The 23,373-nt window shown below is 55.4% G+C and overlaps 1 protein-coding gene across 2 annotated transcripts in view; it reads left to right on the top strand.

Annotated features, from left to right (window-relative positions):
• Positions 1 to 1,037: 1,037 nt before the first annotated feature.
• Ncs1 (neuronal calcium sensor 1) overlaps positions 1,038 to 23,373 on the top strand; it is a 55,068-nt gene continuing 32,732 nt past the window's right edge. For both annotated transcript variants that reach the window (XM_040745008.1, XM_040745009.1), the window contains exon 1: positions 1,038 to 1,438. In XM_040745008.1, coding sequence (XP_040600942.1) covers positions 1,375 to 1,438 — 64 coding nt within the window. In that variant the 5' untranslated portion in view covers positions 1,038 to 1,374. The remainder of the gene's footprint in view (positions 1,439 to 23,373) is intronic.

Raw genomic sequence — 23,373 nt, 5'->3', positions numbered from 1 at the left:
GTCTAAGCTGGCTGTGAATCAGGGATCCTCCTGCCTCTGCTTCCTGGATAGCTGGGCTCCCAGGCCTCTGCCACCAAGACTGGCTCAGGCCTTCTGGGAGCAGGGCATATTTCTGCCCCTGAGGGCTTATGCTTTGGGGGAAGCAAACCATACTGAACCAAACTGGCCAAGCTTCCCTGAGCAGCTGTTAAGGAGATACAGACAGTGTTGGGCAGAAAGACAGGAAAGGAAGATCTCAATGACATTTTGGAAGGGGGCAGGGCAGGCCAACCAGGCTCTCCCTAAAGTCCCTCCCTAGGTGCCAACCTCTGAGGGTCCAAGTGTGAAGCCCCACCAGCCAGGCTCAACTCCCCTGGCTTTTCCAAACAAACCCGACAACAGAGAAGGCCTAAAGAACTGTGCTCATGGTCCCTGGGACAGAGGCCAGGCCCTTGGGGAAAGCCGGCTTGCTTGGTTTCCAGAAGCTCTGGCCCTTCTTCCTGGCTGCAGATGGTTGCCCAGTCTTGCCTGGAACCTCGGGTACCGAGGCTGCTCTCCCTCTCAGGCCAGACCCTTTCTGGGTTGATGCCCCAGCCTTTTCTCAACCTGATCTTGGAGGTCACTTCCTCCAAGGCCGCACATAAGTGTTCCCACTGCAACCCGTGCCAGCCAGCACTTCAGGATGCTCCAAGAGAAGCCTGAGATCGTGCCTGTCGGGTTGGCGGCCGCGTCCCCAGCGCCCAGCACATCCAAGTGGAATGAATGAATTGCGCCGGGCAGGGACTTGGCCTCGTTCACGTCCGATTTTCCGGGCCCTCCCCGCCCACGCCGCAGCGGAGAGGGGGGATGGATCTGCGGAGGGGGTGGCGCGGCGACCTCTTGGGCATCCCGGGAGAGCCAACAGGAAAGGGGGTGCTTCCACGCGGGGCGCGCGCCCGGCGGATGCTGGGCAGGAGGTGGCGCCGGCCGCTGAGTGGCGGCTCGGAGTCCACCCCTGGCGCGCCGATGCGGGCGGGAGGCGGGGAGCGCAGGGGCGGCGGCGGCGCAGCGGCTGCGAGCATGTGCTGCGCAGCCCAGTAACCAGGGACGACCGCGGCTTCCGAGCGCCGGCGGCTGCGGCGCCCAGCCCCGCGCAACTCCGCGCCGTGGCCGCCTGTACCGCCGAGGCCTGGCCCTCGCCACCGGTTCCCCAAGGCCCCTCGAGCCGCTAACCGCGGTCGCACAGCCCGCCGGAGCCCCGCGCACGGGACGCGCGGGCACGGCCAGACAAAGGCGCGGCCCCGGCCCGGCCCAGCCCGGCCTGCCGGCCTCCGTGCGCCCCGGCCCGACCCAGCCGCTCCCGCTGGGCGCCCCAAGCGGGTCTGGCCCGGGGAGCGGGGGCCGCGGCCGCCGAGCATGGGGAAATCCAACAGCAAGTTGAAGCCTGAAGTTGTGGAGGAGCTGACCAGAAAAACCTACTGTGAGTGCGCCCCGGATCCCGATCCCTGATCCCCAGTGAGCCGCGACCTTCCCTCCGCCCTTCCCGGCCGCGCCCCTGCCCCGCACCTGGCCCATTGTTCTACCCGCTCCCCCGCCCCCGGCTCTGGCAGGATGTCGCCTGTCAGCGTGAGCTAGGGACCATCCCAGATCTTCAGTGCATCTCCAGCCCACCCGCGGCCCCCTCCGGTCCTAAGGGCTCTGACTGTGCCGGGGCAAGGGGGGCGGTGGTCCCGGGAGGGGGCGCCCGGGCGTAGTGTGGCTCTGCTGCTTGGAGAGGGGTGGGTGGGTGATTCATGCCTAATGATGATGCTGCGGCTCCTGCCGCTGCGAGGTTGGCCTGTCGCCCCCTCCCTGGCAAATGTGACTGTGTTTGGGAGGGAGAGGGGTGGCGAGACTGGTAGAGCGCTCAGGTAGTGATGGCAAGGGCCCAAGGGTCCTGGGCACTCCCTTGGATGTGTATTCTCCGTGTCTCCTCTTTCCCTTGCTGCTGTCTGTTTGCCGCACCAGGAAATGGGTTTATAAAGGTCGAGCTGATGAATGAAGGAAGGTCTGTCTTGCTCCACAGTCCTCTAGATCAGTCCCAGGTGTGACTCTCCACTGGCCCAACTTCACAGATCTCCTGTCTCTGCATCGCCGGTGTCTCCTCACCAGGTGTCCCCCTTATAGCAGCCTCTCCAAGGGCGCAGGGGTGGCCCCGCTCACCAGGGGCTCACGGCTATAGGACCACTTTCTTTTACTTTGGGATGCAGGACATGGATGTGTGTGTGTGGAAGGGTCTTTGCCAAGCTGTTTGACTCGCAAGGCAGCGGTGGCCTGGTCTTGGGGTGGAAGCCCCAAAGTGGGCCCGGGGACGGCTTTGACTGAGTCGACTCTGCACCACCCAGAAGGACAGGCAGTTGACTGGCAGCTGGGTGTAGATGGAGGCTCTGGTGCAGTGCATGGCCCCTGCCTCCCCCACCCCCCCATATCGGTCTTCTGTGCGCGGTGGCAGGTCTTGGCCAACCCAGTACCTTAGCCCCATGCTCCTCACTCTCCATAGACTTAGAACAAAGGGGTCCTTACTAATTGGGCTCTCCTCTCCCCAGCCTAAGGAATTGGGCATCAGGGAGGCCACATCCAGGAACTGCTCCTGGAGATGTGTTCCTCCCAGCCCAAGCCTTCTGCTCTCTTTCCGGAGTGGGTGGCCTCTTCTAGCTTGTTACTGTTTGTGAGGTTGACTGGCCCCTCCGAGGTGTGGCCCAGTCATTAGCGGACAGGCTGTAGGGATGCCCCCCGGGACCCCAGAGTCTGGAGAGGGCAGAGGGCTCCATGGACTTCTCCAGAAACGGCAGTGTGTGTTTTACCAGGCTGTCTCCGCGGTGGGAAGGCTGGGGGCCACCAGTGAGCCTTGTGAAGTCCAGTGTCCTGCTTATTGAGTGTGTCATGTCCCATGAGCTTCATCCTTAGCGCAACTGTACACCACCAAGTTGGCATGTTCTGGGCACTCCAGCTGTTCACAGGCTGAGCGAGGCAAGGTGGCACACGTAGCTTGTACAGGTCTAGGCAGTACTGGGAACTGCACCTGGGCGTGTTGCTCTGCAGCTCCTATGTCCAGGGAGAGACCTCCGGCTTACGGCAAGAGCTTTTCTGTGCGCCCCTTTCCCATGCTGTCCCATGCTGACGGGTTCCGGGTTCAGAAGACCCTGAGGGGCCCAGATCCTTTGCCAGCACCATCTCTGTAGGGCTGGCCGCCAACTTGGGGAGAATGGGACCAGCAAACTCTCCTAGGCTTGGAATTGGTGGTGCTCTGCTGAGCTTTTGTGATGTAGAACAGTTTAGGTCAGGGCGGTTTTTCCTCCACTAAGACCTCATTAGGGGTAAGGGGGACTCACTTGCCTCGATCTCTCCCTGTGGAAACCAGCTCCCTTCAGGCAGGCCTTTGTGTGGCCAACAGCCATCTCTCCTCCTAGTGTGGGCACTTCATAGGTAAAATAATCTCATCAGGTAAAGCAGAGAGGGGTTGCAGCTTGTGGCAGGCCCGGTTGTACTTTTTCTTTCCCATGAGGCGTTGGTGACATCATCTCTTTCTTGGGGGCGGGGGATTCTGAGTAGGGGACAAGAGAAGCATCATCCAGGAAGGAGTCCCAAATGTCACCATCTCCTGAAGAGATTGCAAAGTCCCTGGTGCTTGGGCAGCTCTTCTCTTAGGTCTGGGCTGAGCTCTGGGATTGGATCCTTAAAAGTGTGACTCAGTGCAAGCATGAGGGGCTGAGTTCGTGTCCCCAGTACCCAACCATGGGAGAGCCGGATGCTGTGGCCCGTGGCTATAACGCCAGCACGGGGAGGCAGACACAGGGGGGTTCTAGGAGCTCGCCAACCAGCCAGTCTAGTTGAAATGGTGAGTTCTGGGTTCTTTGAGAGACACTGTCTCCAACAGTAAGGCGGAAGTGGTTGGCTCAGCGGTAAGAATGAGCACTGCTATTTCTTAAAGACCAGAGTTCGATTCCCAGCATCCATGCTCACAACTGTCAGCAACTCAAGCTCAGTGTAAGCCAAAGTCTCTGGTTTCTATGGGCTCTGCACTTACATGCATAGCCCCCCTCTCCTGCACATAATTAAAAATGAAAACCTTTAAAAGCAAAATAAGGTGGAGAGCCATAGGAGAAGACACCAGCACTGACCTCTGGCCTCCATCTGCACTCACAAGGGTAGAATGTATGCGCGCGCATACACACACGCACGCGCACACACATGCACGCGCACACACATGCACGCACACACACAAACACATGCACGCACACACACGCACGCGCGCACAAGCACACACACACACGCACGCGCGCACACACACACACACACACACTCGACACGAGCCAATGCATGCAATGAGAGCAAGGGAGTCGTATATTGATTTTGCTTCTTGGTTCTGGGGAGACCCGTTGAAGAACCGTAGCTCTGACTGATGCTGTGGGTCCCTGGCTGTCCTATGCTGCAAGGTCTAGGTTGGGGACCCAATGGTGCCACCTGAGTCTGTGCTCGGTTCATCCTGGGTGGTATGGATCTACTATAGTTTGTGTGTGTGTCTGTGTGTGTGTGTATGTGCGTCTCTCTGTGCGTCTGTGAATGCAGGGGGGGCTGAAGGCTCCATGAGGCGTTGACAACACCGGTGACCATCTTTCCCACTTAATGCCCTGGAACCTCCTATGCAGAGAGATTATTTTCTGACATGGTGTGTATCCACCTTCACAGGAATTCCGTCCATCTCTAAGGGTAGCAGGTTAGCAGAGGGGAAGACCCTTTTACCTCTGCCCCCCAGCCTAGGCAAGACTCACAGACTGGCATGAACAGCAGCGGGGGGTCCTGGGGGCCTGCCTCACTCTCCTTGATTGGTGAGGCTGTTGCAGCCCTCTGTATTCAAGCTGAGGGATAAGCCCTCCCTCTTGCCTAGCTGAACCTTGCTTCCTTCCTCTGCAAAATGGGTATGGTCTTGGCAGTAGGAAGTGAGCAGGGGTATAGTGTGGCATGTTGGGTAAGTAGCCAGTGGCTATTCCCAAACATTTTGCTATTGCTCTCAATGCATTATCCACCCCGTTCTCTTCCCCCTCCGTTGCTGGGATGGAACCCAGGGCTTCACATACGACAATCGAGTGAGCCCAACCTCAGCTTTGAGCTTCACCATGAACCAGTCTTAACCGTCTTTGTTCAGGCGTTTCATCTCCGCTGAGAGCTCTCCCTGCCTAACACTCAGGATGGAGTGAGCTCCGGCCTATTTTCCCTTAGGCCCAGGAGGGTCTTGCTTTTACCTAGCAAGACCTCACTTGGTCATGCTGGAGTTGCCCCGGCAGGCCGTTCACTGAGTGCCCACTCTGCTGGGCGCACGGGTACGGAGAGACCCAATTCCCTCCTACAGTGGAAGCTGGCCAAGTGACCCGCAAATCCCTTGTTCTGGTCTCAGAGTGTGCAGGGGGCAGAGGCGCCTTTATCCTCCTGGTCTGTCCCCATCCCACTGCTGGCTCCTCCCCAGAGCCCTGCTGGTCAGGGCTGGTGGGGGGAAGCCACTTCTTGTCACTTGGTCGGTTTTGGCTTGGCCTTGACCTTGCCTGCCAACCTTGGGCCTCTTCTGGATGAGAGGGGACGGGTGTACTCGGTGGCTGTGCAGCGGTGGTGACACCATGGGGGCCTGGGGTGGGGGGTCCTGCTGAGAGGTGCAGGGAGTGACTGGTTGGGCACTCAGGTTTGGGTCTGTCCAGGGAAAGCTGTCGTGTAGGATAAAGTGTGTTCCCTGCTCAGTCACCTCTGTCCAACCCTTATCAATCAAAGAAAAGCCTTGGGGGAGGCAGTCTCCGACATACATCTTGGGACGGTTTCCAGGTCTGGAGTGACGGCTCTATGGAGGTGTGGTGGAGAGGGAAGGACCAGAGAATGGGGTTTCTGTTGTCCCTGAGTGCCCTCCCCCTTTCACTAAGAGGGGAACAAAGCAGCAGGAGAAACTTAGTGAGACGCAGTGACAGTCCGGCTCTGTGGAGAGCGGGCTAGGTCCCCCACAGGCTCTGTGGCCTTGGGTTAGTCACATATCTTCTCTGGACCCCAGCGTATTCAGCTGTGACACCTGTCTGCACAGCTGCATGGTTCTACAGGGAAAGACAAGGCTTTGAGGGCCAGAGAGGGCACGGGTCACAGAGCAGCAGAGCCCTGAGGATCAGGGCCCAGGAACCTAGATATTGGGAGGCTCTAGCCGTTTCCCATGGTAGGAGGGGACCCTCCCTCCTTCTCTGGAAAATGGGCTTCATGATGAGCCCTGGAGTTGAGGAGGATTCAGGGTACGTAGAGGGGATGGTGTGGTACCTGGTACCCAATGCTTCCCCTGGCAATCTCCAGTCACAGTTGTCCGTAGGCTGCAGGTGTGTACATCTGACTGCTCAGTGTAGGACTTGGGCCATGAAGCCTAGGCTCTTCCCTGTCACTCACGGCTCTATGTGGAATGTGACTGACTCCTCCTGCCCCCTCCCCAGACAGTTCTCCCAACTCCGGTGTCTCTGCAAGGTCCCTGTCCTGGCAGCCCACACCACATCAGGATTGAGCCTCCTCTGCTCCAGGTCAAGATTGGGACCCTGTGGCACAAGCTGTGAGGACACTGGGAGCGAGCAGGCCTGACCAGAGACACATGCAGGTCACAGGCAGGAACTTGGGTGTTTTCCAAGATGGGTGGGGAACTGTGGAAGGCAGGTGACAGGGTTGGGGGCCCTGCGAGGTTGGGTTTGGAAGAGCATTCTTGGCTATAGTCCAAAAAGTGAAGGATGCAGTAATCGGGACAAAGGAAGATCGTGGCAATGAACTGGGGGTGTCCCTGGGATGGCCTGACAGAGTCTGGGCTATTTCAGGAGTGGTCAGAGTGGCTCCATAGGTGGTCTTCATCTACTGTCAATTTCCAACTTTAATTTTTTGTTAATTACATTATTAATTTTGTGTGCCTATGTGGGGTGTGTGCGTGTGTGTGCGCGCGCGCGTCCACAGGGAACAAACTGTGGGACTCAGTTCTCTTCATCCATCATGCTGGTTCTAGGATTGAAGGCAGGTCTCCGGGCAAGGGAACACGTGCTTTTACCCACTTAGCTATCTCACTGGCCTACATCGCTTTTGTTTGTTTGTTTTTAATGTTGCAACATACGCATGCAAAATGTTTTCATTTAGTCCTCTGTTACTAGACAGCTAGATTGCGTCTACCCCTATTTTAGAGCTGTGGTGGCTGTTTCTGTTCTGAGTGTTTTACATGGGCTGGGGATGTGGCTCAGGTGGAAGAGTCCTTGCCCGGGGAACCTGCGTGAAGACGTATATGCATATGCATTCATGCATGCATGTATGTACACACACACAACAGAGCCTCTAACCGCGGGACCCCAAGAGTCTTCCAGATCAAAGATTCTTCGATTCTTTTTAATAGTAATGAAGCAGATGAACTTGGGACCGTGAACTTCCTTTTCTTCCCCTCGAGATTGGCAGCAATGGAGTCAAACCCTGCTGGTGAAAATGCAGGAAGGTGGCCTGTGCCCACCAACGGTTGCCCTTCTGGAACCAAAAGCCCTTCAAGCCAGGCATGGAGGCTCGTGCTATAATTCTAGAACTCCAGAGATGGAAGGAGAAGAATTGAGACTTCAAAGTGAGCCCAGGATGCACAAGGAGACCTTGCACAAAAGAAAAAACAAAACAAAACCTTTCAAAATGTGCTGTGGCTTTAACTCTATAATCTCATTTTGCATTATTTATCTTTAAGGAGAGACATGTATGCCGGGTGGTGGTGGCGCACGCCTTTAATCCCAGCACTCAGGAGGCAGAGGCAGGTGGATCTCTGTGAGTTCGAGACCAGCCTGGTCTACAAGAGCTAGTTCCAGGATAGCCTCCAAAGCCACAGAGAAAACCTGTCTCGAAAAACCAAAAAAAAAAAAGAGAGAGAGAGACATGTACAAATATTCGTCTGCCTGTCTTTCTGTCCACCTGTCTTTGCAATGTTTCATGCTTTTGAGAGTCTCATGTACCTCAGGCTGACCTAAAACTCACCATGTATCTGAGGATGGCCTTGAACTTCTAATCCTCCTGCTCCCTTTCCAAGTGCTGTGATTTCAGGCAAGCATACCCCACCCTGTTTACGTAGTGCTAGGGATGGAACCCAGGTCTTTGTGCATGCTCTGATTTTTTTAGTACCTCTCCTAAGATTGCACAATAAGTATGAGGGGATAGAGGCCCTGGACTCTTGCCAGGATGCCTTCCATTTTGCCATAATATGTTGGGGTTTTGGTGGTTATTATCTTTGTTTCTTCACTGAAAATGTCTGCTGTGCTGTGATTTGTTCTAAGTACTTCTGATGTGTGAACTCACAGAGGTAATAAAAACCGGTTTATTAAGGGGTGTAGTGGAAAGACAAAACTCACCAACACAGGAGAAAGCGGAAGCCGCTAATGACCCGGCCGCCGCTGATCCTGCATTGCCGTCCTGCCACTCGTCCTGTCCGACCACACCGAATCTGAGCCAGGGCAAGAGAGAGTTTTTGGCATTCTGTGCCTGTCATTAAAGGCTTGGTTTCTGTCTTTGTGTATGTGTGTATCTGTGTGAGTTTATGTGCAGCATGTGCATACAGACATTTGCAGAGGCCAGGAGAGGGCATTGAAGCCCTTGGAACTGAAGCCACAGGCAACGTGAGCTGCCTGGTGTGGATACTGGGAATCAAACCTGGGTCTTCTGCAAGAGCAGTGAGTCCCCTTAACCACCTAGCCCTGTTCTGGGTTCTTGATGTCCCAGTGTCCTCATCTGGAAATCGACATGATAGCATCCAATAATGCAGGACTGTGGGGCTGGAGGTGTAGTGTTGGCTTTATCAGCTCTTCTCGGCCCCGCCACGCCCCGCCCCTTGTTCACCAGGGGTGGCAGCAGGGAATTCTGAAAGCAACAGTTATCTGGGATCTGTGGTGGCAGTGAGAGACCCGTATGATGCATGTTCCCTGTGGCCCGGCACCACGCTCAGTGACCAGGAGCATCCATCATCAAGTCCCTGTCTGGTTCCTCTCACAGATAAAAACAGAAGCTTGGGAGTAGGGTGGGGACAAGAGCCAGCCTGTGGCTGCAGTTTGACAGGTGATACAGCTAGGGTTTGAGCCTGGTCCCATCAAACCCTGGGCCTGAGTACTTAACACCCATTCTGTGCTGGTGGGAAGGTTAAGCGTGAGCATGTGTGGGTGCCCGTGTGGGTGTTGCAGGCTGGGTGGGGGCTGAGGGTCCCATGTGCAAGCTCTGACTCACGTGTGCATATTCGGAGTGTGACAGGGTCATGCCATGTGTCAGGAGTGGGTGAGCCATCTCAGTCTGTGCAGGAATACACATTGCGTCTGGGTGTGTGTGTTGGGGGTAGCTCTGTGCAGGTTGTAAATGCAGATGTACCTGGTGGTGGTGGCTGGAGAGAAAGACCTCACATTGGCCAGAGGCCATCTTAGCCAGTGACTCTGGGACTGGGAATAAGGCTGCTGTGTCTCACACACACCCCCTTGCCCTTTCCATGGCTGTCATCAGAGGCCAGCTGCTGGTGGGCATCAGGGAGTATCATTGGGATGAATGATATAATGGGGACTAGTGTATCAGGAGAAATCTTGGTGTCAGGAGTATTGACAAGGAGCAGATGTCACATACTATAGTGCCCCCCCCCGTGGCTGAGAATGGGGACTGGCATCCATTTTTACAGAAAATGGAAGGAAACCCAGGCGGGTCCAGGGGCACACCGAGGTCTTTTAGCCATTTGGCATCAGTCGGGGGCTCAGGCTAATCTCATCTCTGTGTGGTCAAAACCATGCCCTTTCCATCATGAGTGTGCTCTCCTGTGATCTCTGAGCACTGGGTAGTGAGTACCCATCTCGCGTTTGTGGGGTGGGCGTGAGGCCAGGCAGTGAGTTGGATGTCTTGCCTCCCATGGATATTTGAGCAACTCCTGCCTTGGTTCTCCATGAAGGAGGCAGAGGTGAGGCCCAGGGGGAGGGTGATCTTATCGGAAACACTGGAGGTGTTCAGGAGCATGCAGGGGACTGTTGATTTCAGTCCCCAGCCCTCAGGGCTCTCTCAGCCTCCACCTACCCCAAGGGAGGCAGATGGAGATAATGTGCCTGGCTCTGGGATCTCATGGAGGCCCGCAGCCTCTGAGCTTGAGACTACCTGTGTATGTGTGTGTCTGTGTGTGCATTTGCATGTGCTTTCGATGGGTGCATGTGTGTGGAAGCCCGAGGTCATTTGTCTTCCACCCTATCTTTTGACTCAGGGTCTCTCACTGAACTGGGAGCTCGCTGATTGGCTAGGCTGGCCGGCCAGTGAGTTCCAGAGATCTGCAGGGCTCCTCAACCACAGTTGCAAGATTCACCATGCCTAGCTTCTACCCAGGTGCTGGTTCTCGGATCCTGGAGCAGGCATTGTACTGACTGACTGTCTCCTCAGCCCCCTGTTGCTGCTTTTATGGCAGTCCCGGCCTGGGAGAGATGTCCAAGGGTGAGATGGGTCCCAGAGTGCCTTTGATGATGCCCTACCCAGGGTTTGACACAGCCTAGCTGCTTTAGGGTGTGTCTTTGGATAAAGGAGCAGACCCAGTCCTCCTGGATGTGGATTTGGGACACAGTGACATGGAGTCCCCAATGACTGACAGCTCCTTGAGGCTTAGACCATGTCTTGCAGCAGAGCATAGGCTGCTATGGGCCAGGCAGGCAGATGTGACTTCCATTGTCCCCATAAGCTTTCCAGAACATTCTTTCTGGGCTCTTTGCTTTGATCCCACTTGTCCTGCACTGCTAGACAGTGGTCCTTGGGGATTGTTGGGGGCGCTAGGCTGCTGGGTCCAGCCAGGGCCTTGTATCTTGATGTCCCTCTTAGAAGGCCTCCACCTTTCTGTCTGTCCTTTTGTCTGTAGGGTGTTCTGTCATGTATCATAACTCTGGGAAGATGGATTATTCAGCTTGAGGTTGTGGAGCCTGAGGAGCACAGGTTGGGAGCATGGGAAAGGGCTGGGTCTGACGTGCATGGCTTCCCAAGGTAGCCCAGAAAGCTGATGGCCTCTGGGCCCTCGTTCTGGCTTCTGGCGAGTGGAGGAATGTGACTCTGAGAATGTTTAACCCGGGCAGAAATAGCACACTTTGCCTTCTTTATTTTGGGTTCCAGCTTTCAGCATAGGGTGCCACCACTCTCTCACTCCAGCCGAGGGCCACAGCTGCCCAAGTCCCCCACAGCTCTGGCCGTTCGGGGACAGTGGCCTCTTTTTCCAGTGTTGTTGTGTTTGTTTGTTTTTTAAACCAAGAGTTGCTGTGGGAACCAGAAAATGGTTTGGATTTGGAAGCACGCACAGGCCTTTACTCCCTCGGCCCTCAGGCTGCTCTGGGGAGGAAGGGGACCTGGAGCCATGAGGCCTGTCTGTTGTCTGCTGTGGGGAACTACAGCTCAGGAATTCCCTGACCCCAAGGCCAGTTTCAAATCCTTCTCCCCACTTCCTACAAGTAGCCAGCTCAGCCCTTTCCTGCAGAGCCCAGAAGCAATCTGTGAAATGGGCCGAGTGTCTAGGGCCTGTCACCCTCTCCTACTGCACCCTGGTGGCTTCACACACCCGTGGAGGGAGTCACACCTCTTGCAGGCTAGCTACAGTGTGGGTGAATGAACTTTGAACTGTGCTTCGGGTGCCCAGAGGATAGGCCACCTCCCTTGACCCACTCAAAGCTGGCACCAAGACCCAGCAGTCCTCCCTGCCAGTGCCTGTCTCGGATGGGGTAGTGACAGCGTGTTAACTCACCTCTACTTGGCTGTGGACCCTGAGGCTGAAGATGGGGCTCCCTGCAGGGCTCAGGGTCTGTCTGCCCTGCTCCATGACTGAAGTCAACAGCCAGTGGCTGGTTCAGGCTTCTTCCAATCCCTCCTGAGCCTGCTCCCCCCCCCACTTGTACCTGCTCCTTTCTCCTGGGACCCCTTCAGGGGGCTCCAGGCCTTCAGCAGACTAGGCCTAGTGGAGACCACAGTCCCCTGTGAGTTTTGGCGGAGACAGCTAACTGCTCATTCCTTCCCACCCTCCCCGCACCTGGCTCTTGGTAGGCACCAAAGCTCCCCTCCAGAGCAGGGAGATGGGGCTATTTTTGGCACTGTGGGGGGAGGCGAATGCTCTCCTTCTGTTCAAAAATACATGGTGTGCACTGTGCAAACAGGGAGCTGGGCCTGCTCAAAGCCTGTGCTGCTGGGCACTGGGCCTCTTGCCACAGTCCCGGAACCCTCCGGGGCTCCGTAGCCTACACAGCCAACCAGGCTGGATTGCTTTTGTCTTCTCACTGCTTGTCATGGGGCCCTTGCTGGGCTCAAGGGGAACACGATCTCAATTAAAACTAGCAGCAGCCATAAGAATATAGAGGTTCCTGTTTTAGGGACTCCGGCTGGGATGACTGCTTCTCTACATTGGAGGAGCTGAAGGTGGCTCTGACAGTGCCCTAGGGCATTCTGGGAAGGATGCCCTGCAGCTTTGGGAGGAAGGCAGGGGACCCTGGGCCCAGAGGGAGGTTCAGCTGACTGGGGGGGTCCCTGGGGCTGTTCTTTGCTTCTCATTTCCTGGTCAAGAACAAGTGGTTGGAGACTATCTGCCTCGGTTTACCCTGTGGTGCTGATACAAGATTGACAGTTGGTCCTCTGGCCAGTTTAAATGTCAAGACGAGCCGTTGGTCTAATGGGAACATACCTGGGCTAAGCGCCCCTGGGAGGGTCTGTCTCGGTTCAGCTCGTGTCTTCCTGTGTATTTCTTTGCTGATGTGGGTAGCCCCGACAGACGGAGGAGTGGGAGGAAGGGTAGAAGGAGATCCCGGCCAGAGGTTTTCCCAGCAGCAGCTTCTGGTATGAAAGCATCAGGACAGGGCTACCCTGAGGACCTGTGGCCTGGAAGTGGTTTGGGAGAAGTGGGTGCTGGTGGGTGGAGTTCCCTGCTGTGCCCACCAAGCACCCCACGCTGGACAGCTGCAGGGACAGAGGCAGGTCAAGCTGTCCGCTTCTGAGCTTTCCAGGGGTAGGGGTGTGTGTGTGTGTGTGTGTGTGTGTGTGTGTGTGTGTGTGTGTGTGTGTGTGTAAGCCATGGGCGCTGGCTGGGGTTTTTTAAATTGTTCTCTGCCTTATTTGTTAAGACAGGTCTCACTGAGCCTGGAGCTCACCAATTTGCCAGTGAACCCCAAGGTCCTTGAGTCTTCTCCCCAGTATTAAAATTATAGGCGCACCCACCACACTTTTATGTGAGTGATGGGGGCAAACATTTTACTAATTGAGCCATCTTCTAAACCCTTCTTTCCCTCCTGGTTTTTGTTTTGTTTTGTTTTTTGAGACAGGGTTTCTCTGTATTGCTTTGGAGGCTGTCCTGGAACTCGCTTGGTAGTCCAGGCTGGCCTCGAACTCACAGAGATCCGCCTGCCTCTGCCTCCCGAGTGCTGGGATTAAAGGTGTGCACCACCAACGCCCAGCTCCTTCCTTCCTTTCTTGGCAGCATCTCACGTAGCCCAGGCCGGTTTCACACTCCCTGAGTAGCTAGGGTTGACCTTGAACCTCTGTTCCTAACGCCTGCACCTTCAATAGTGGTGCTACCACACCTGGTCGGTGAAGTGCTGGGGACATAATCCGGGACCTTGTGCATTAGGCCAGCGCTCCACAAGCATCTGCAGCCTCCTGAGCTTCAGGTTAGCGTCCGCAGAGGGAGGGACAGTGACCCCTGCTCCAGGAGGGCCTGCTGAGCTTGTTGAGCTGTGGCTACCCCTCCCCAGCCCCACCCCGCCCCCCACCCCAAGAACAGCAGCTTGGGAAACAGGTTGTGAGGTAGCTGCAGAAGGTACCAGCTTGTGCTGTGGTCAAGGTCACACACAGCCTGGCTTCTGGTGCTACGTGCTTCTACCTGTACCTCTGTACCCTCACTTTGACTGGTGGCTGACAGCAGGCAACCTCCTGCCCAGCCTGCTAGGAGTCCTCGGGTTCCTCCGCACCACAAGCGAAACGGTGAGTCACTGGGGTGCCTTCTCTTTGGAGGGCAGGTGAAGGCCACGCCCCTATCCTGGCTCTTAAAGGGCCAGCCCCAGAAGCCGCACTTGTGCACATTTTTTGCTTGGAGCTGTGTGAGTTCCAACCCTCCCGGCCAGATTCCTTGGAATTCATGCCCCAGAACTTTCTCGGGTCTCTGCTGGAGCTGGAGCTCAGGGGCTGCAGATGGGTTTCTGGAGCTGGGTCACTGGGTCCGGGGCAGGAGGGGAGGAGTGGGAGGAGCTGACTGAAGGCGGAGCTGCTTCCCTCACCTGCCAGTTTGACTAGTTATCCCCTGGGTGAGGGCTTTGCACACTTCTTTTGGGGGGTTCCCCCAATCCTGTTCTGGATTTCTTTGCTCCATGGGTTGTGACATTAGCAACCCTGACGGATCAGGCATGTCCGGGTTGTGGATGGTGACTAACCCCGTGAGTCCCCATCCCAGGACCCGGACGGAGGGAGGGTATACGGAGGGCATGAATTGAAGTGAAAAGGAGGGTTGTGGGACAGACAGGAGGGAGGCGGCCTGACCCGAGAGCTTCCTGCAGTGGGGTGAGGGGTGCCCAGGTCCTGCTGGTAGGTCCTGCGGTGCTGCAGCTTCTCCTGTGGCTTGTGTGACATCGTAATCAACAACAGTGGCAGTTGCTAATGCTTCTGGACACTTGTGTTCTCTCCGCCTGGATGGCAGCAGCCTCCTGTGGCCAAGGCTTTGTTCCGGCAGCATGAGGCCACCTGAGGTACCTCCTGTGCTCTGCGAGGTCTGCGCTGGGTGGGCAGCTGCCTCTACAGACCTCTGCCTGTCAGAGGACTGCTTTCCGCTCCTGAGTAAGCCTCCATACAGCCTTGCCCTCCACCCTCCAGGCCAGGGTGAAATCCTGCTCTGCTTGCCCCACCTCCACCTCAGACAGAGTCCCATGTAGCCCAGGCTGGCCTCCCACTTGCTATAGAACTTGACCCAAGGGCTGGGATCACAGGCGTGCACCCATTGTGGTGCAGGCTAATTAGGGGTTGGGACTGAACTCATGGCTCTGTGCATGCTGGGTAAACTCCACCCAGTGAGCTATATCCTCACTTTCATTCTGACACTCATCACATGGGTGACTAGACGGCTCTGTGGCTGCACGTAAGGTCTGTCCTGGTTATGTCAGGGGCTTGGAGGATGGGAGCCCGTAGGGGTCACTGCTGTACCTCCAAAGCCCAGCTCAGGGTTTGACCTGCTACAATTGTTTGATAGGTGAAGAACTGAAAACCCCCATGTGTCTTAAGATCATCCTGTCAGGAAGGCATCACGACTCCCATTTTGCAGATGAGGAAACAGGTTCAGTTGCCCGAAGTCACAAGGTACAACACGAGGTATGACTAAGTTTAGTGGAAGATTCTTCTAAGAATCGAATACTGCCTTGCGGTGCCTCTTGGCATGAGCAACAGCAGAGGCAGTCTGGGAAGCATTGTGGAACTGGGCTGTATGAATCCTGGAGAAGTGCTCCCCCCCCCCCGGGGGGGGGCCAAGAGTTTGCAGGAAACACCTACAGCAGCATCTCCCTGAGGGGTGAAGAAGAAGGTGGTATTCACACCCTAGAGGATCCTATCTCCTGCAAGGTTCCCAGCCTGGTAGCAGAGAAGGCTTGGAGCAGGGGCCAGTTCCTGGGGCCACTTTTGTGTTGCTCATGTGTGTGTACACGGGCATGTGTGTGTCCCAAAGAGAGAGAAAGAAGGCTGGGGAATTGCAGTAGCATCTCTGGCTACTGAACACCTTCTCCAGGACCATGTACACCAAGTACTCAGTAACACCGGCCACCGCTGTTCAGCCACATGTCCTGCTTGCTGGAGTTTGCAGCAGTCGGAAGGACAGGACTGGACATTCAGCCGTAGCAGGACCGCTTTTCACACTCCTTCCCCGAGGCCGTGGTCATCAGCATTTCCGTCCATCTTTTACTCATAGTTAAAAACTATGGTAGGTTTTAGCTCCCCGTTTCCAGAAAGAAAAGCCGAGACTCAGAAATGAGTTGATGTGTCCACTGTCATGCAGTTGGACTTAGTTAAGACTGGACCTGAACTTGGCTTAGTCAGTGCAGCAGATGGACCAGTAGAAGCTGTGGTCTCTGCTATCTAGCACTAGCAAGACCTGGTTCTGGAGAGTCAGTCTGGGCCAGGGATTTGGTACCCTATGAGCTGGGGCAGGCTGGGCATTCCTGTTCTGAAAATCATCACCTTTGAGCACAAGAGACTGCTGTGGAAAATTCCACACCTGACCTCACGGGACAGTTGCAGCAAAAACTCAGTTGCCCTAAAAATCCTGTACAAAATCACCCTTGGGTTGAATGTAGAGGGTGGGTGTTGGGTTTTGATTTGGGTACTCTCCCCAGGGCATGTCTCATTATAAATATGCAAATTAGTCCCAATTCAGAAGAACCTCTAGATCTATGGAACTTTTGGCAAGGGATCCTAAAGCCATGTAAGAGTCAGATCACATGTAAAGGAACCAACTCTCAGCATGCAGTTGGGGGATGTCTCAAACACTTCCTTTGCCCCATGCGTTCTGGAGGTACGCAGACCCTGGTTCTGGTCCCACCCCTGCTGCAGATGAATTTGGGTAGTGAGCTTCACCTTTGGGCGACTCGGTTTCCTCATCTGCCCTACAGCGTGGTTCAGGTATGTAATTAGATGAGTACTAGCTTGGTACGCTGGGAGTGCCTCTTAGCTGCTTCTTCCTACCTTACGCCACTGCTGGAATCCACACAGCAAAGTGCAGCTTTCTGTAGTTTGACTGCTACAATTTGGGGGGGAACCTTTGGTTGACATAGAAATTAAAATCACTATAGTTTATAATTTTGTTTCCGAAAAAAAAATAAAACCCACAAATGATAGGGCAGATAGTAATGTTTATAGAAATGTTTGAGCCAGAATACAAACTTCGAACCAAAACTTGCCTCGTGTGTGTGTGTGTGTGTGTGTGTGTGTGTGTTTGCGCGTGCGCGCGCACATGCCGTGGCCAGTAATCAGGTGTCTTTCTCAGCCTCTGTCCACAGCACTTTTTGAGACCAGGTCTCTCAATGAACCTGGAGCTCACTGATTGGCTAGATTGCCTGGCCAATGAGCTTCAGGTATCTTCCTGTCTCCACCTCCCGGTGTAGGGTTAGCAAGCGCTCTCTGTCACACTCAGATTTTTATGTGGGTCCCTCAATAGGCACTGTCTCAGCCACTACCTGTCCCTCAGACCTTGCTTTTGATGGCTGCTTGGAGTCTCCCAACTCCAGGGTACCATCAGCCCCCTCCTCCAGGGGTGAAGCCGTCTCCTTCTGAGTACACTTATTCCGATGAGGGAACTGAGGCTCGGCCTGGGGTTGAAGCCAATGAATCTAAATGCAAGAAGGGCTGAGGTGATGGCAGGTGCCCATGTGCCCTGCTGGACAGCACGCCCCAAGCCGCACCCTCCTGTTACCACACAGCAGGCGCTTTCACCACGGGGGGCTCACAAGACTCTCCTTGGGTGTGAGCTCCGGGCTGAGGCCTTTGAACCTCAGCGCAGGACATGGTTGCTGGGCCTCTGATTCACTTTGCCCTGCCGCTGGCTGTATGATTTTGGCTATTGCCTCTTTGGAGCCTCGGAGTTTTCTTACAGAGTGGCTGGCAGCGAGCTCTTCCTCCACAGAACCCAATGCAGCCCCTGAGCTCAGCCAAGGGAAACACCTGGGACTCAGGAGACCTGAGGGACTAGGAGGGAAATGGGATTGAACTTGAGACTTGAATGGTTCTGAACAGCTTCACATCTGAGTTCCGTCTAGGGCCTGGCTCCTCTCCTTGCAGCAGCCGGAAGCTGTCCACTTGGGTGTGTGCTGACACCATGGCGTGGCTCTGACAGCCGCACCTCCTCCCACCCAGAAGGCAGTGAGAGCCCCAGTGTTCTGTTCTGACACCTCCACTTGTCACCGGTGTAATAACAGCACTGTCCCTGTGTCCCGTGCTGGGCTGTTTGCCACCTGCATTCACCTGTCGTCTCTGTCAGCAGCCCTGTGCCAAAAGGAAGCAAGGCTCAGAGAGGTGGCGCCTGGGGGCTTAGAATGACCAGGCTGCTGTGCCTCTATCTGCACCAAGGCTGTTGGTGGGAGAGAGTGGGTTCCATCGCTGTGAGATCTGGCGCGCGTGCGCGCGGGGTGTGGGTGTGTGTGCGCGTGCGTGCGTGCGTGCGTGTGTGTGTGTGTGTGTGTGTGTGTGTGTCTGTCTGTCTGTCTGTCTTAGAAGCCAGGGGACAAAGCAGGCTCAGTCCAGCCTTAAGGGGCCTTAGAGGCTGAGAGACCTTATTCTCAGCATCCTTGAAACAAGGCTTTGGTGTGCTGTCCTAGTCTCCACACATGGACACCAGGCTGCAGGGATGTGAGGGGAAGAGATGGGCAGCGGGGTGCCATGGGCAGAGGCCGGGCCGGGAGTGTTTGAGTCTGATTAGCCTTCTGAACGTAAGCACAGAATGAGACTCTTGCTTATGAGTGAGATACCTTTGCCACAACAGAGCACAGCCACAGCCTGTGACCCCAGCCCACGTGGGGCACAGATGCAGCCTGGGTGAAGGGCTTAGTGTGCGGGCAACCCAAAGAGCCGTCTCTGCCAGTTGCCATAGCATCTCTGTGGGCAGAGAGGGGGAGGGGGAGCTGCTGCACAGGGTGCAGTGTGGGGGAGGCAGGCAGGGCCTGTGTGTCTTTCCTGCTGATTTGTGGTGTGCCCAGCCCTGAGCCGCCCAGATGGGCTGGCACGACTAACAGGGGTAGAAATAGCGCCTGCCAGCCGGAGGCTGGCCTGTCGCCGCCCCACTCCAGGAGGGGCCCGACCAGGGCTTATCCAGGAGCCCTGCTCTCTGTGTCATGTTGATTGAGGGACCAGGGATTCTGGGCGGGGTCAGCATCTGTCTAGGCCTGGTCAGTCTCTGGCCTCTTTGGGGGAAGAGCAATGGGTAGGGCAGGCACTCCGCTTCTCTCCCCTGGCAGAGGCGTGGGGCAGTCATCTCAGTAGTGTTCTGGCTTGGGGCCAGGCCCTCTGCAAGGGCTGTCATGTTATGTCTGTCTGCTTGGAGCCAGTGATTCCCAGTGCTAAAGCTTAGAGCAAGGCAAGGTCCCCACACGCCAGTTATGCCCACCTTTGGGTCCCCTTCTGCTCCTTTCAGGACATGAAGCTGTTGTCCTGTCATCCCCTTCACTGGGGAATGCTCTTACCGAACCCTGCTGACTTGCCAGGGCTGGCATCGTGTGGCAAGGATCCATCTGGAGCCTTTCCCTGGGGCTGGAGAGGAGTACCAGGGCTAAGATTATGCACTGAGCTAGAAGCCAGGGTGGACTGCCAGGACCTCCCTGTCACCCAGTGAAGGACCAGGGGCTGGAGAGCCAAGTGGTTGTTCACTAGCCCCAGAGGGAGGAGGCACATGGAGTTTAACCCTCTCTTGCCCGAGTTGCCTCCTCACTTTCAGACTGGGAAAATGAGGCCCAGAGAGGGTGGAGTTCTAGGAGATTCTCCTTGAGGGAACAGGGGCACTATCTGTAGAGTGGAAGGGGAGCAGACTTAGCTGGTGTAGCAGAGTAGGTCAGACATGTCCCCGTTACCACTAACCCTGTTTGCTTTCTGTCGCTGTGGGGAGAAAAGAGCTTATTTTATCTTACAGCCATCCGTCTACAGGGTAAGAACCCCAGCAAGGCAAGAACCTGGAGGCAGGAGCTGAAGCCGAAGCCAGGAAGGGAGCTGCTTACTGACTTGCTCCTCATGCAGCCGGCGTCCTTACACCACCCAGGACAATGTGCCCAGGGATGACCCCACCCACAGTGGGCCGGGCCCTCTCACCTCAATCATTAATCAAGAAAACGCCCCACGGACTCGCCTACGGCTCTGATGGTGGCATTGTCTCAGTTGGTGACCCTAGTTTATGTCAAGTTGATAAAAATACTAGCCAGAATAGACACACCTGGAGGAGGGTTGCGGGGTTGCAGGAGGGGGCAGGCTGTAGAGATCTTTGAACTTTATTCCTGGTCCCAGGTGAAGATCAGAAGACCATGATGACCATGGCAGGCGTGTTTACAGCAGCAGGGGCAGTCAATAGGAGAGGGGCCGGTGGTGGTGGTGAGGGACTGAGCCCGGATGGGGCGGGGGTGGGGTGGGGTGGAGATGTGTGTGGGGCCCAGACTGACCCAGAGAGCTTGTGAGGGTATTTGGAAAATGCTCCAGCACTTGAGCACAGGAAGGCCCGCTGCCCTTCTGGAGGGAGACTATTTGGTGATCGCAGGCATCAGGATGGGAGGGATTGGGGGTGGAAGGCCAGGCCCCAAAGTGCCCATTTTCTCTCTGTGTGTGATTCTCCCAAGCCCCGCCCCCTTGCTAATACGTTGGGCGGGGCGGGTGGCCCAGGGGGCAGTCCTTCCTTGTGTCTGGAGACTGAAGTGGGGTCTGGATTGGTCACAGGAAGCCGGCGGCTGCCTCCCACCCCTCCGGCTGCAGCAGGCCCCTCCCCTCGTGGGACTGCCAGCTCCGGCGTTCTGTTCCCACCGTGTTTGAGCTGAACTTCAATCAGGAGAGAGGTATTTTGCTTTAGGGAAATGAAAATCAGACTCAACGTTTATCCTGGGCTCCTGGGACCGGCTCTTGTGTTCACTCCTGGCAGACAAGAGCTGCGTGGAGAAGAGGAGGAGCCTGAAGGAGCTTCGGGAGCTGCTGGGGATGGGAGGAGGCTCTGGGTACTCTTGGGAGGCTCTCCTTAGACGGGCATCGGAGGGTGTCAGCGCGCCTGAGGGGATAAAGGCTGGTGTTTGCGGCGGCGGTAGCTGGGAGGGGGTGGGGGGCCTGGATATTTCCCTCTGGCTCTCAGCAGGTGCCCAGCACCCTCCTTCCTCATGGCTTTGTACCCCCCCCCCACACCTGCAGGGTTCTAAGGAACCCTTTCTCGGGATCCTGCTGGGAGTTTATATGCTGATTTAGAGGTGAGGGCTCCAGGTCCAGAGAGGCCAAGCAACTTGTTCAGAAGTAACCCAACCTACAAGTGGCCCCAACAGGGTCTTGACCAAAAGGTGCTGCCCCCTTCAAGATGCCCCACAGCTGGTGGTAGTGCTTCCTGACCCGGCCACAGGAATGTGCTGGGGAAAAGAGAGTCATCCCAAACCAGGTGCACTTACATAAAACACACTAGGAAGTTCAAGCCAGCTGGGCTGGCTCTGAAGACAAAACCTCCGGGGAGCTGTGTCCCGCTGGGAAGAGAACTTACTATTGGGTCCTTTGGGTACTAGGCACATATCCAATTTGTTAATTACTTTTGCCTGTATCTCACTTGCGGGGTGGCGCTGCGGGTCCTGTTTGACAGATGGGCAGAGTGAGGCTCAGAGATGTAGGTGTGTGGTGTGACCTTAGCACTGTGAGGGTAGCGAGCCTCAGCCTATCTGACCCCAGGTTCTGCCCTCACGGATCCTTGTCCTTCCCACCCCGACCTGACTTGGCTAGACATCCGACTGGCCATGTGCTGGGGTGTTACTGCGGGACAGAGTCCAGGTGGAAGGGAAGGGTCAGGGGCTTGCTGACGGGGCTGTTGTCTTAGTGTTTCTGTTGCTGTGAGGAGACACCGTGACCATGGCAGCTCTTAGAAAGGAAAGCATTTATTGAGTTGGGGCTGGCTTACAGTTCAGAGGTCTAGTCCATTATTGCCGTGGTGAGAAGCATGGTGGCTGCAGGCGGACATGTGCTGGAGAAGGAGCCAAGAGTTCTGCATCTGGATTGGCAGGCAGCAGGAAGAGAGAGGGACACTGGTTCTGGCTTGAGCATTTGAAACCCCAAAGCCCATCCCCAGTGACACACTTCCTCCAACAAGGCCACACCTCCTAATAGTGCCCCTCCCTATGAGCCTGTGGGGAACATTTCATTCAAACACCACATTCCTCTCCCTGCCCCCCCCCGTGTGCTTGTAGCCATATTATAATGCAAAAGTGCGTTCAGTCCAACTTAGAAAGTTCTCATCCATAGTCTATTATAGTTGCAACACTGTTTAAAAGCCCCAAATCGCTGGGCATGGTGGTGCAAGCCTTTAATCCCAGCACTCGGGAAGCAGAGGCAGGCGGATCTCTGTGAGTTCGAGACCAGCCTGGTCTACAAAAGCTAGTTGCAGGGCAGCCTCCAAAGCCACAGAGAAACCCTGTCTCAAAAAACAAAAAATAAAACAAAAAAAGTCACAAATCAAGCTGGGCGGTGGTGGCGCACACCTTTAATCCCAGCACTTAGGAGGCAGAGACAGGTGGATCTCTGTGAGTTCAAGGCCAGCCTGGTGTACAGAGCTAATTCTAGGACAGCCAGAGCTGTACACAGAGAAACCTTGTCTTGAAAAAACAAAACAAAAACCAACCAAAGAAAAGTCCAAAAGTCTCTTCTGAGACTCATGGCAATCTCTGTGAAATCACAAAAAGCAGATCACATGCTTCCAACATACCATGGCACAGTATATACATTACCATTCCAAAAGAGAGGAAAGGGGCATAGTGAGGAAACACTGGACCAAAGCAAGACTGAAAACCAGCTGGGAAAACTCCAAACCCTGCATCTCCATGTTTAATGTCAAAACGCCCTTCAGATCTCAACGCTGACTGCAACACGCTTCTCTCTCTTGGGCTGGTTCCACTCTCTGTGAGCAGCTCTCCTGGGCAGGTATCTCATGGCTGTGGCATCTCTAACATCTCAGGGTCTCCAAGGCAATCCCGGCTTCCCTTCACGGCTTCACACAATGGCCTCCTGGGCCTCCATGCAGGGACATCCCCGACACACGCCTGGCCTCAGCAGCTTTTTCCTTAGCTGTGGACGGAAAATCCATGACCCCTTTCTTCAATCCCTGACTCTAAAGCCAGAACCACGTGGCTGAAGCTGCCAAGTTCTGCTGCTTTCTGGGGCTGGAACATGCCCCCCCTCCTGTTCAATTACATCTTCACCAGCTTTCTATTTTCGATGGTTACCCTCATAGCCTAAGCTTGGCTGTCCTGAAACTCCCTCTGTAGACAAGGCTGCCCACTCAGCCTTCTGAGTGCTGGGATTCAAGGTGTGCACTACCATTCCTTCTCACAAGTTGGAAACTTAGCGGGTGGGGTCTTGCTCTGAGGGCGCCTCTTCCTGTATGCCGCTTAGCATCAGGCTTTAATTTGTCTTCACTTCCTGGTGCCTCTTTTCTCCTTAAGCTTTACATTTTGTGTTTTCCATTTGCTCACCCTGACCCTTTTCACTATAGGTCTGCGTAAGACCAAGCAACACGGTCAACACTAGGCCGTCTGGGAATCTCCTCTGCCAAAGCTGTTAATCCACAGCTCTCCAGTTTAGCCTCATTTTTGCAGAAGGGCAGGAAGCGGCCACATTCTGTAGGATAACATCACAAGAACAGTCTCTAGGCCACAT

Source organism: Mesocricetus auratus, unplaced genomic scaffold (assembly GCF_017639785.1).
Source record: "Mesocricetus auratus isolate SY011 unplaced genomic scaffold, BCM_Maur_2.0 Super-Scaffold_100004, whole genome shotgun sequence".
NCBI lineage: Eukaryota > Metazoa > Chordata > Mammalia > Rodentia > Cricetidae > Mesocricetus > Mesocricetus auratus.
This window is presented reverse-complemented; position numbering and strand designations above follow the sequence as displayed.